Here is a 14,257-nt window from a genome sequence, read left to right as displayed (position 1 = left end):
AGGAAGTAGAAGCGTCTGTGAATACTCCTGCAGTATCTTTTGCTTCCTATAATTCCCGACTCACACTGCAGAGTATTTCCTGTAACATCTTTAAGAATACAATATTTTACCTTAATGGTCAATGTCCCATAACATTACACTGACATTATGCATGATATCAGTTTAATATTACTGTAGGTAATTCATGCGCTGATGTGTGTATGTTCAGTGACTGACCTCGTCTTGTGATATATTATATGATGTGATTTTCATGTAGGTATTTATAGTTTTGTGTGACATCCGCATTATTCTTAAAAAACTAGATAGGTCTAGAGGTAAGTTAAGGTATCAAAAAATTACTTCATTACCTAATGGCACGCTGTGAACAGCAGGAATCACGCACACCCGACTACAGCAAATGTGTCAAAATGATTATGCCTCTCTAAGCTGGTTTATTTTTATTTTTTTTATTTCATAATGTATTTTTTGCCGGTGTTGGCCTGTGCAAGATCCAGAGGGAGAGAAAAAAGGGGGCAGTGCTGTGGTGCTGCTGACGTGAGAGAGAGAGAGAGAGAGAGAGAGAGAGAGAGAGAGAGAGAGAGGAATGCCCCGCTAATGAGAATATGACGTCAAGTCAGACAGATTACAGCGAGGACAGCACCGGAAGTAGAGTCTGGTCACATTGGGTGAACTTTTATTTTATTTTATTTGTCAGGAGAAGTAAAAAAGAAAAAAAAGTGAAGAGAAAGAAAAAAAGAAAAAAAGCGCACATTTCAATACTTTTAATAACTGCCTCATTGTTTGAAAAAAGGAGATAGAGAGCAGATCTTGTCAATGCACTGTCTGGTTTCCCTATTAAGGAGCCTAATAAAAATAGATGTTTTGAATTTGTGTCATGATGGAGGATATTGTATTTTCCTGATCTAATCATTGAATTACAGACATTCTTTTGCTGATTCTTGTGCTGTGTGTTCTTCGTAACGTTAAAAATGCGTTGTCGAATGAAAAAGTAAATGTATCTACAGAGGCTTAAATTTTGAAGGAAATGTTCTTTATTGTGAAGAAAAAAACATTTTCTTAGGAAGTATTATTCGAATGCTGCATTTATTTGTAATATGTTATTATATCATTTACTGATTTTAATTCCTCAAAGTGAAATGTATCTGTACCAAGGTAACATTCTTCTTCTATGTGTATTTTATTTTGAAGAAAGTGACCGGAAGCGTCCCGTGTCATTGCTGCTCGCTTACATTCTCGGTGTGGAGTAGAAAACGGACTGTCGCTGGAAAGCGAAGGAGAGGAGAGAGGTGAAAAAAGCAGTGAAATGTTGTAAAAGCTGAGCGAGTCCAACCCGAGTCAGGGGACGACCGAGGAGGGACGACGCCGGAGGATTATTTTTCTTTGTCTCATTATCGTCAAAGTCAGTAAACTCCCGCTTTTTGATGCTGTCCTCACGGAGGTTTGAGCCAATAACGGACTTATTGGTCGGCTGAACCATGCAGAGGCTGCTGCTCCTGAGTTTGGTGTTGAGTTTTCAAACTGGTAAGACTGCATTTCTCTGCTTTTTCTAAGCGCATGATACACGCCGAGTAGTGTTTAAATGTCATATTGCGTGAAACTACAGAGGCTTTAAAACCCGCAGCCCTCCTGCGCGAGCGCGTGCGTGTCTGTGTTGGGGTAGGTGGGGGGGAAGAGAAAGGCATATAACGTGATTTCACAGCATTCCCATATGAACCGCAGTAATGGATCACCTCGGGCGTGTGCGCGCGCGCGCACGTGCGGCTCCGTGTGATCGCGCGCGCGCGCGTGGGACTGCGTGTCCGCACCGCAGCAATGGATCGCCACACTTTTTTTTTAAAATTCATTTCTCTTATCATCGTTGTCGCGCGCCGGTGCGCGTATGCGCGTCCGGCTGTGCGCGCGCGTGCGCCCAACTTGAACATGACTGGTGCATGCGCGCCCACCGGCCTAAATGACCTTTTGCTTATGACAAACCCCCGGTGCCGTTATTCAGACGGGCCGTGGTGAGGCGCTGAGGACGTGACGGGAATGACAGTGATTGACCAGCGCTGCTCTACATGCCAGCAGCACCTCCACACTGCTATCACGTCTGAATGGCTTGTCAGTCAGGGAGACCACTGCTCCCAGCCCCTGTAGTGATCCTGTAGTGAAAGGCGGCTTATATGGCTCTCTCCCCCTGTCTCACCCCCCTCACACACACACATACACCACCCCTGTGCTGCTCCTGTCCTGTCCTACCTGTGCGCATGACACAAAGCCCATTTCCACCCTCATCCTTGCCTTCCTCTGTGCATTCCAACAGCACAATGAGGCAGCAGCATCAGCATCAGCATCTGTTCCCCCTCCGTACCTGTGGGGTGCCAGGTAGGCTATTGGCTTATGATAACCACAGCTGTAGCTGAGTTGCTGGGAGACAGGAGGCTGGAGGAGGAGGAGGATGGTTGTAATTTCTATAAGCTACCTGTTTGATCGAGGCATATCTGCGTGACGTGGCCGCGCAGACCAAGCAAAACTACCTTTTTGTTTTTTTTTTTTATCCCCCCATTGTCTACCTCGGCTGACCGGGAGCGTGCACGACTGGCTGCTGGCCGGCCAGTCGACCACTTCATCATAGGTAGGGGGCGTGTTCGGGGAAGGGAAGGTATGGAATGGGATGATGTCACCGTGTCTGCCAGGCTTTGTGTCGCTCAGCCAGGCTCGCCGTGCTCAGCATCCACCCATAGCGTGCTGCTGAGGATTCAGGCGAGCATCTACGCGGTGTAAGGAGCAGCCTTTCCTTTTCATCGACAAATCAGGCGCTCCATGAATCCACACATGACACAATCTGGCATCGTCGCAACAAGCAAACACGCACCCCCCCCACACACACACACCAATCCCCCCCTGCTCACGCAATCGAGACCCCATGTTACTGCCACATGCTGTTTGTCCACTCATCAACCGTGCAGTACACATGACAAGCTCAGTAAGTCAGTGCATAAACACCCACATACACACACGCACACACACACGCACACACACAGTGCCTATTCACATGTGTGAAGCTATGTGTCCTATTGTCTGCTGTTGCACTGTTACAACTGTATAATCCACTATTACTCCGTGTTGGGCTCTCGAACACAAAGATGTTTGCCCTCAAAGGCTTTCCCGAAGACAAGATTAGCAGGCTGTGCGCGGGGCTGCATTTTGCTCAGCGCGATTTAAAATGATGTAATTAACATAAAGGTCTCGAATGTTGCACTGTGGCTTTGGCGTCCGGGCTGGAAAGCAGAAGAGGGGTGAGCTGAAACGAACATCACCTCAAAGCAGATACTGCTAATGTTAGAGCTGGGAACATTTTTCTTAAGAGCACCCAGACTCTTATCTCCTCATTAGACAAGGAAAACAGTATTTCATGGCCTGCAATTTGCACACATGTAATTGCCTACTTGTGCTAATGATTGGATGGTTATTCATGGAGCTGCTAATTAAAGCTGTGGTGAATCTGAATGTTTTTAAGTTATTTAGACTCACTGATACAGTTGCAGCCACGACTAGCTACAGCATGTCTCCACTGGCAGCACCACTGGAGGGATTGATTTAGTATCCTAGCCTTGTATCTACATACCAACCTGATAATAAGTCCCAAGCAAGCACCACCATTAACGCAGCTGTTAAGTGTTACTGCATAATCAATCACTGCCAGCACGCTCCTTTTAACTTCCTAATGAGTAGGAGGCCTTGAGGTTGGACTCGCAGCACTGCACCTATAGCCCAGACGGTCGGCTCAAACGCTGACTCGGACAAAGGCTCCGGTGCAGGTGTGCAATTCGTCGGCCTCCGTCCTTTTGTGCGGACCGAGGCCGCGAGCTGCCGCCGCTGCCCGTGCTGTACGCTCCCGCTCTGAATCACACAGCCGAGCTGTGAATCACAGACCTCAGACGGATTCCTGCGTTGTGCTCAGCAAAGAAAATATTCAGATGTTGGAAGAGTCAGATGCGTTCAGGGGGGGTTTTACACCCAGAAAAACAAGGGTTCCTCGAGGGTTGTTTAATGAGGAAAGTCATGGTTTTTCGACTGTATGTGCATTGTCAGGGACTCAAAGTGGGCTGTATTGGTTCAAATTACAGTGAAAAAACTGCTGATTTACAACATTTAATGTGTTCTTGCCAATAATAATCTGAGACATTTGCATCTATGAACTCCAGTTTTCCCACTTTCTATCTGTCGTTAAGTGCAGATAGTGCTAGTACGTGAAATCTTCTCCCTTTGCAGGGGGAAAAAAAATCCTCTTTCGCGCAGCAAGTGATGCGTTTTACGGTCTCGAGAAATAAAAGAAGAGCTGAGCAGTTAGCCTGAGCTAATCTCACGTAGCCAGCCAGTCTCATTAAGCTCACGCAGATCTGGAGAAATTCAAGCACTAAAGTTGGTTAGAGAAGGATGGGGGCACATTGGGCCGTAATAACCTCGAAAACTGGAACTGCACTCGGCTGAACTTGTTTCAGATAATGGCAGCGAGAGATTACACACGAGCAGCAGCAGCTACTGTGGACCACGGAGGAAAAACTGCCACTTACAGGAACTCAAACTTGTCAAGATTCCCCGACGAGGATCTGGTGGATTACCACTTGTGGAACTATTTATAGCTCCGTGAACCTTTCTGGAAGCTCTCTGCCGTGGTGTTTCGAGGCTAACGAACCATTTTGTGGTGCTATAGTGAACCCTTTCCGGCTCAGAGTGTACATCTGCAGTGACATATGTAGCGAGGCAGAAGTCTGTTTTTAATTTTGATCCCAGCGAGTGAGATACGGCTCCGGAGCATCCTACCGTTAATATGCGAATTCAGGTCATGGTTTTTATGGGATCTGAATGAAGCCCATTTACCGAAAAGCATCGCTAATTGACATCAGCCACTGAAAGCAATCACTGAACCAGCTGTAAAGCTCAATCTGGGAATGGAGCCCGTCATGTTAGAACGTACACACACGCCTGTTGTCCCCCCGTCGGGTCCCACTCTACCAACAAATTCTTGGCGTTTCTGTCCCGACGGGTGTTTGTCAATGTGTGACACGATGATTGCTTCTCTCAGTTGATATGTTTGTTCAAGGGCATTCCTCTGGACACGAGTGTCCTATAATGCTTTTTGAAGTGGTGCTCGGAGAGCAGGAAAGCCTGCTTGCAGACGATCCAGTAAAAACCTGATGGGGCACAGAAGAATTCAATTCATTATCAAACTTGTGGCCGGAGATTAATTCAATCCAGAGAGTGTACACGTTTCCTTTGAGCGTCCTCAACACAGTACATGAACGTTTCTCCAGTGAAGCCCCAGGATTTAAAGGCCCTATAATCTGATTGTGTTTGACAGGCCGGGGGCATCCAAGTTATAAAAAGAAGAAGGGAGAAAAAAAACAACCAAAACATCCCCTTAAAAATGTTTCTTTATGCAGAGTCCCCCGAGCAAGAGAGGAACACTTTATCACATCTGACTGAATCTATTGGCCTTGTTTTCCCAAACTGCACGGCCACATTCTGCAGCGAGGACCAATTTGGGGTGATGGAGAGGGGGGTGGGGCGGGTTACAGAAAAAGTTGTTTTGGGGGGGAGAAGTGGGAGAGGAGGAGGGGGACAAAGAGGGGTAGTCTCGCGGGCAGGTGGGTGAAGCTCGATCGAGAGTGATTACTTTTTTTGTTTGTTTTAGAGGTGGTGAGGTGGAGGGTGGGTAGGTGGATGGGGGGGGGGGGTATTGTAGCACTTGAGGAGGGAGCGCCGGATGAAAAGAAAAGCGAGCCGGGAGTGAGGGACGAGGATGAAGGAGGAGGAGGAGGAGGAGTGGTCGGGAGGCCAGCGGCTGAGAGAAAGGGACTATTACTCAGGCCTGACTGCTCCCTCAGTGGGGACGGTGGAGCCGCTCATTCAGACAGAATATGGTGGAGGCTGGTTCAAAGGCTACATTTGCGCTGGAATCAGGAGTGATTGAACCCACATCTGAGGTGCCAGCCGAGCTCTTCCCCTGCCCTCGTCCCCGCTGAGGTTAATTGGCATTAATCGCTGTTGCTGTTAACTTTCTTTTTCGCTTCTTTGGCTTTCTCCCCCAACATGAGCCTTTTTCTGCTTAGCAGAGTTCATTTTTTCTCTCTTTCTGTCCCCTCCTGGACTTCTTTTTTTTTTTTTCTCAATATGACTCCTTTTCTCCCCCCACCCCCACCCCCCCACCACCAGCAGCACCACTTCTTCTCTTTCCATCTACCCCTTTCTCTCTCTCGCTCTCTAATAAGTTCCAGATGTGGTTCTTGCATTCCTCTGGTCGGTGGAGAGAGAAAGAGGAGAGGAAAGGGGAGGGGGTGGTATGAGTGGGGTGGGGTGGGGGAGTGATGGGGGAGGGGGCAGGAGGAGAAGCACATGAATTAAAACAGGGAGCACATGATGAGGAAGAGGAGCCCATGTACTGTAACACACACACACACAAACATGCACTGGAAAACATGCGCACACTCAACGGGGGGGGGGGGGGGGTTGATGCATTTCTATGCGTTTGTGTGTGTGTGTGTGTGTGTGTGTGTGTGTGTGTGTGTGTTTAAAGGAGAAGGGGGGAGGGGGATGTCGGTCCTGTAACCTCAAAAGTTTTGGGACATTCTCCTCCTCCTCCTCCCTCAACCCCCCTCTCCTCCTCGCCCCCTCCCTCCGCAGGAATGTGGCTGACGCTGATGATGTCACTTCATTTCTCCGCTCTCCCGGTTTCTGCTGCTCTACGGGGACAGGGCCGAGCGAGAGGGGGAGAGATTCGACTGGCTCCATCCATCTTCCCTTTATGATAACAACATTAGGGTCAGCCGTCCAACTAAATCGGGCACCGCAGCGCCGCAGCGCTCGCCGTCCCCTTGTCATGTAATTTAACAGCCTGCAGGCAAAATTGTTGCCGTCTACAAATAATGAGGGAGCCATCTCTTAGTTGTAATCATCATCAATGGCTTCGAAGTCCAGTCATTAAAACCATTTTGTGAAGATGCATTATTTTTTCAAACACTGCCACTGCCATCTTAATACCCCCCCCCCCCCTCCAGGCTGAGCTTACCTTCACTCAGTTTCCACGTTTTCAGCTCCAGTCATGACAAACTGATCAGACATGACACATGGCCAAAAGTATGTGGACCATGCATGGCTCAGATTTTGGGGGTCTGGCTGCAGGGATTTGCTCCCCCGGCGCTGATGCTGGCTGATAAGCTGCACGATGGGGTTGAGGTCAGGTTCTTCCACACCAAACTGGGAAAACAATTTAATTTGAAACAGGACAGACATAAAGTGTCGCCACAAAGTTTGAAGCACACTATTGTCTCAAACATCGCTGTGCGCTCTCGCCTCAAAACTGGACAGATTAAGTATATCATGATAGGATCTTTTAAGTTTTTCTAAGTAAAAAGTTTTCTGAATAGTTTTTGGTCCATAATTGTCTCATGGGAGGATGCTCGTCATTTATTAGACACGCTCTACTCTATTTTCCTAAAGCTAACCAAAAGCTTATGAATCTAAAAGTCTGCAGTGCTCAACCCAGATTTATTATCACCCCATTCCTGTTGCTTTGTAGCCATTTAGAGTGTTTGCTGTCAGTGAAGAAGCCTCCTCTTCAAAGCGACGGTATGCTGTGGTGGTGATATTAGCAGGAGGGTCTGCGTGACCATTGCTTCGCTGCAGGAGGTCAAGGCCCCGCGTTTTTATTGGCCGGTTTGTGACAGATGACATTGCAAGAAGCTACAGTACATACCAATAAAATTAGATTACACTGGATTGAATTAAAGCAGACCTTAGAGGAGGTGATTTATCGATGGCACGCTGCTTGTAAAACAGTCCTGCTGAATTCCATTACCATGCCGTGCTGTAACGTGAGGCGGATCGGCTGACCATCTGAAAGCTGTCACAGTTGATGGTCCCGATGTTTGCTCACCGGATCACGTGGCTTTCGGGGGCAGAGTGGCTTTGGGAATGGGTCGCTGCCCGAAATCAATGGCAAGCCGCTGCCGTGAATTATCGATTCATTATGATATCGATTGTGCCGGTTGAATTCTGTGGCGACCCCTGCGCCACGAGCTAAACAGGACACTGCTGCAGAGTAGCAGCTTGATATGTATGTATCCCCTTGTTGTAGCTTATCCAGAGGACGGCTATTGTTAGTTCTGGTCACCCTTGGTTACAGCAGAGTATTCTTTGTCAGCCGCTCGGCATGTTGGCCGCACAAAGGCTCGTGGATTACCAGCGCCGGGCCGGCTTTCCAGCGCTCGAGCATATTCATGTGCCCGTAATGTGTCAGATGCCTCATCCGTGAATTATCATATTACCCACCACTGATCCTGGGGTTGCCATGGCCACTGTGTCTGTCATTGTGTCAGTGGTCCTCACTGGCTGTAGCCATGGTAACAATGTCTGTAACAGAGGTTTGGTACAAATAAAGCTCTTCAGATGTGAAATGCATGTATGAGAGGAGCCCCAGAGAATGGGAGGGTAGCACACACACACACACACACACATTCTGTCTGCACAAACACACATATTGATAGAAAATGAGTGCACACCTTCATGGGAGCATGTGCACTCTCATTCACACCGTAGTATCAAAATCGACGAGACAAAGCGCAGGAATAATTTTCCTCCCGCCATTTCCAAATAAACGTGTTTCCACAGCAACCATTTTGATAGTAATGGAGAGAGGGAACGAGAGGGAGGGCTGATGGAGGGAAAGAGAGGCAGACGTGCTTGAAGGTGGAGAAGGTAGCCGGAGAAGGGAATCAAGTGGTCGGTGGAGGGAGGAAGGAGAAGTGATCATCTCTAAGTAGATGCCTGCCAGACAAAAGGAAGTGAATAGGGAATGAGGAGGGGGCAAGGCCACAAAGGAGATGAAGAAAGAGAGAGGTCGCTGACTGCTAGTAAGGGGGTGGACGGCAAGGTAAGATGACAGAGGAAGGGAGCGAGCAGGCAGACATTGCGGCAGACAAAGGAAGGAGTCCCTGTGTCTTTCTCTCTCCGGCACCCCCCCCCCAGCCCTGATCTCCCCTCTGCTCTGTCCCCACCTCCAGGAGTCACCTTTGTGTTTGAGTGACATGCTGTCAGCGGGCTCAGTGGGTCGCCTCCTTTCACTCCCCGCTTCTCTCCATCTATGTCCGCGGATTGTTCCTATAGTGCCGTCACCATGGTTACTGGTTATTATGGCCATCCTGCCAGGCAGCCATGTTGTTGAGGGAAGGCAGGCACAGGTGGTCGAGTTCCCACAGCCAAATAAATAGAGATAACTGCACACGCTCACGTGCTGCATGGACACAGTTTAGAGCTGGAATGATTGGTTGATTTATTGGTTAGTTGGCTGACAGAACATTACTTGACAACACTTTTGATAGGTGAGTTGTTTAAATTCTGAAACTTGCTGCTCCCAGCTTCTCAAACGCAAGGATTTGGGGCTTTCTTCTGTTTTACATCATAATAAACTAAATATTTTTAAGCTCGTGGTTGGACAAAACAAGTCATTTTAAGATGTCACATGCAAGTTTTTCCAGTATTTTCTGACATGTTGTGGACTGGAGATGAATCGGCAATGGACGTAATCATCATTTGCTGGTCTACATACATTACATACATTATACAGTGCACACAGCATGCATGCATTCATAAAAATCCACGTAGGCTACATGCATACATAGTGTAGTATACATTTACAATGCATAGTGCTGTACTACATTAAAGTTTCATATCTCCAGGTCAGCTTTTTAAGAGCTAAAACAGGCATCAGTGTTTGGAATAAGTTTTCTGAATTCTTATAAAGAGAGCTCCAGTAGTGAAGTCCAAAGGGTCTCCTGCACACGCTGACAGACAGACATCTAGATGTATGTACAGACACGCGCAGGAAACACGCAGGGCGAGTCAGCGCCGCATGACTCCTATGGCTGCAACTTTGTCCTGAAACAATGATGTCATCCTCCTCCATCACACTTCACAGCTCTGCGTCTGTGGACCTCGCCGTCTCTTTGTTCTCCCATCCCTGCATCTCATTTTCAGGCAGCCCCTCCGTAACACCAACACATCGGCCACACGCAGCGCCGATATGGAATTAGACTGATAACAAAATCAATTTGGAGCGGATTGACTAACAGTGAAGAGAGGAGGGGAGGGAGGGTGAAAGAAAGAAATAATGAGAGGCCGGCGCAGCCGCCTGACTATTAATTGAATAGGTGGAGGGAGGATGAGGTCATTGAAAAATGTTTTCCTTGAGAATGGGTGTACCGTGCATAAGGGAGGGTTTCATCAGACGCGCAGATGCACATACGCGTGCGCTCACAGACACGCTTGTACAGAAAACTTTTTTTGGGCAGTTACTTTACACGTCAGCTGTTGCTATGGTGACGCAAGTCCGTGATCCAGCTGAAGCGCGGGATTGGCTGGAGAGGAGCGAGGGAGAGGAAGGCAGGGGGACTTTGTTGGAGGGGTACAGAGGGGCACGGGGAGAGGGCCAGACACAAAGATAATTAGATCGATGCATAACAATCCATACAAATGCCATTTTATTTAATTGCATCTGATTCAGTGAGACTGAATGCCGTCAGTGAACCTTTCCCAGAACTCTCTACCGCATGGTGTCACTTCCAGCCTCCGCTCCCGTCCCATACAGAGAGGCGAGGCGAGCCCGCATTTAAAAGCTATAAAGCAAGCTTTGACATTCACCACCTAACAGCAGGGTGTGTGGCAAATTAAGAAATGCAGGGCATATGAGCAGCACGCTTACTAAAAATAGTTCCAAATATCTTCGCATGAATATACCCTTTCAGTAATTTTCAGCAACAAATTGATGGTTCATTACCTTGCTATTAAAACGCCATCGCATGGTGCGAGAGGTGCTCTCGGGCTAAATTGCTGTGGTGGTTCACACTATGGCGGAGCGTGGCCATGCTTTCGGTGAGTCACCCGGCGAAGCTGTGCGTGCGTGCTCGCCTTTGGCTTTGTGTCTGCTTTGACAAGCCGAGGTTGGTGTCACAGTGTCTGCAGGGGCTGTTGTCCTAGGCTCCAGATTAATCCTAATCCCTTTCCAAACTTTGGCTTGGGCTGTACTTAATCCTAGACTAAACTGAGACCCGCTCCCAACGGAGATGGAGATGCTCCTCTGGCTTGACGGTTTAGTCCGAGTCGGGGTGTAATCCGTGTTCAGGAAACCGCCTGTACGTGTCGATTATATGTTTGGGGTTTAGAGTGGTTGTGTTTGTGTGAGTGTTGAGAGGAAATGGTTAGCCCATGTGGTGGAGGTTAGGTCATCTGCGCTGCCTGGTTTTGTTTGCATGTGTGTGTGACCATGTGCGTGCGGTCATGGTCACAGCTCTTTGTGACAGTGGTCTTTGTGTGGACAGGGTGCTCGGAGTCTCCCGGTGGTATCTTGGGGATCAGTGACTCAAGGAAATCAGGACACTCTAAATTTGTCACTGCAGCATAACCCACATAATGAAGGAATACAAGCTCCCTTGCATGCACGCTCCTGTCTTGCCTTTGCTCCGACTGCTCTCTGTGTGTAGATTTCCATCTTTAAACACGCAGACACACACCCACAAGCACATACACTCATGTTGACAAGTGTTAACTGGGTAATATGGAAATCAGAAGGCGATGAGCACATGTTTAAATGAGTCAGTGTTTTCAGTCCTCAGCCTTTTGCATGGGTGTTTTCTCTGCAGATTGTGTAGCCTCCACTCAGAGTACTCAGTTTGGATTATGTTTGTGGTTTACTGAAGCAGTTGAGGGAATACCTTCAGCAGGCAAATCTGAGGTGGTGGAGGAAAGGATTTGCTTGCCCTCAGGCTACTGTCAAGGTTGCGGGGTGCTTTAAACCTGGCTAAACTCTCTTCACACTCATGTTTATCTGAGAAAAGGCTTTTCATGCTTTAAGAGATCGTGCAAACCCAAGCTGTACATTCCAGTAATTAGCATTAGACGGATGTGAGTTTCATCATTAGGGTTGGATACAGGAAATTAAAACAAAACTCTGGACTGTCTAGAATTATCTTTCATTTACACTGTTGGTTTTTCCAAAATATTGTGCTGATTATGCATTTTCAACCTTAATTACCACCACATTGCTGTCATGTGTGCTTGCTAACAATTTGCATGAAGTATTGACAAAATAAGCATGTGAGATGGTGGATTCCATATCATACATGCACGTCTTAAAGACATGGCTGCTTTTACTGTACGTAAGAGGGGTCGCTCATAATAATTAGCTCGTTATTTGTTTTTTTCCAGCCTGCAGCTGTACTGTTTTGGTTCACTCCACCACTTCCATCAGTGTCTGTTTTCGCTGATAAACCCACTGTGAACTACCTGCCCGGCACTAAATGGCAAGGAGGCAGAGTTAGCAACTAGCTGGTGAGAACAGTGAAGCATTAACGGCCAAAGAGCCAGATATTTCCCTCAGGAGTGAGAGCGAAAACAGAGCTACAGTGAAGTGAATATTAGCATCATTGGTTGGGTGGCCAGAAAAAGAAGTCCTAATGTCACTGCGTTTTTGCTGAATGTGCAGCAGTATGCTGACAAATTCACACTATCAGCTGATGTCAGTGCTGTGTTTAGGTCTTGTTCCTGTCCTCAAGTGGCCAAAAAATTAGACATTGGTGCCTTCAGTCTCGAAACGACAGAAACGATGAAACGATTAGTCGTTTGGATCGGTCAATTGACAGAACACTAATTGACTGTTTTGGCTGTTTTAGTTTCTTAAAACAGCTGGCAAACTAATTTCCAAGTGTGTGACGTGTCTGTCTGTGAGGTATGCCATCAGTTCCAAAATCTCTTGTTTGAGTGATTTGCCAAGTTAATCATTGTAAATTAAATTACAAATTAGGGTTTTGGCTTGTCGGACATGTAAAGATGCCACCTATGGCTCTGACTGTGGACTTTGTGGAAGTTTTTGCCAGCAGTAATGTGTAATAGCTGACCCCTGACAGAATTTAAATACAGTCCTCTTGATAGCCTGAAGTGTTTCTCTGTAGCATTCGATCTTCATGACTATGAATGAGCAACAATGACATTCCAAGTTTGGCAAAAAAAACATCCTTAAGCACTATTTATTAAAAACACTTCAAAACTCCATTAATGTGGTTCTTTGGGTATTCAAACAGATGAGAAGAACACAGAGAAAAAACTTGTTTCTGAATAACCAAAAATGGTTCCAATTTTGGCCGAACATTGTGTGTTCATGTCGGACCCGATCGGTCCAACTATGAGGATGATCGAGAAAATAAGTTTTCAGGGCCTTAATGTCGTCATCAAGTTCAAAATTGACACCGAGGCACACATTAAAAGAGGTCAAATGAACTACCCAGATCCTAAATTCTTATGAAACAAATATACCGACTTTGTATTGCCTCAATATAGTTGGTATACTGTAGTGAGAGTCATAGTTTCCTTCAAGCCAGTGTGTAGTGGCCATTCAAAGGCATCTCCTCACTGACTTCAACTTCGAGGTATGTTGGTTGCAAGCTGGTGAAAACATGCATTCCTGTGGTGTCTTTTCAGAATGCTGAAGGCTTTGTGACTTATATGACACGATTTTCCTTCCCGACTTTTCACAGCCAATCACTGTTGTTGTGCTTGCTTTGTTTATTTTAATGCATTAATCCAGTTAATCTGGGTGTTCCTCAGGGAGCAAATTAAGGGCTGCTGTTTTTTTTTTTTTTTTTTTGGTTCACTGCTAAATTATTCTAGGTATGCATGCTGCAAAGCTCCATCTGCATCTGATTCTCTTTTCAGCGTGTATCCTTGCACATCTCCTTTATCTTCAGAATATTAATGTGCTGCACTGTCAGAAGCTATTGTTGTGATTGGTAAGGAAATCTTTTTGCATGACTGCGTTCTTTTGTATTATCAGGCATATTGTACCTCTGCAAATCACACCAAATCCGACATGATAGGGGGAGAGTGCATGTCTGTGTATATATGAAAGGGAGGGGAAACGTGAGAGATAGGGACTGAGGGTCATGATGGGGAGGCGAGAGGTGGGGTGCACAGGCATATGGCAGTTGTTAAAAAAAGTGAGAGAGATGGGAACCTTCAGAAGAGCGCTGGAGGGCTCAGAGGGAGAAGTGCGAGGGAATGAGAGAGGGAGTGTAAGGGAAAGAGGGGAGGGGACAAGTGATAAAAAAGCAGAGAGGACAAGTGAGAAGGAGAGATGTAAATGGTAGGAGGTGAAGAAAAGGGAGTGAGGGAAAAAAGTGAGAGAAGAGAGAGACGGGAGAACGGGGGAACGAGAAAGAGAGAGAAA

The 14,257-nt window shown here is 46.9% G+C and overlaps 1 protein-coding gene across 1 annotated transcript in view; it reads left to right on the top strand.

Annotated features, from left to right (window-relative positions):
* The first annotated feature begins 1,255 nt into the window (after window positions 1–1,255).
* The window catches only part of kirrel1a (kirre like nephrin family adhesion molecule 1a), a 28,601-nt gene continuing 15,599 nt past the window's right edge, over window positions 1,256–14,257 (top strand). Inside the window, exon 1 of the mRNA XM_041965096.1 lies at window positions 1,256–1,521. Coding sequence (XP_041821030.1) covers window positions 1,476–1,521 — 46 coding nt within the window. The 5' untranslated portion in view covers window positions 1,256–1,475. The remainder of the gene's footprint in view (window positions 1,522–14,257) is intronic.

This window comes from Chelmon rostratus, chromosome 23 (assembly GCF_017976325.1).
Source record: "Chelmon rostratus isolate fCheRos1 chromosome 23, fCheRos1.pri, whole genome shotgun sequence".
NCBI lineage: Eukaryota > Metazoa > Chordata > Actinopteri > Chaetodontiformes > Chaetodontidae > Chelmon > Chelmon rostratus.
The sequence above is the reverse complement of the archived record's forward strand: the minus strand, read 5'-3'. Positions and strand labels throughout refer to the sequence as shown.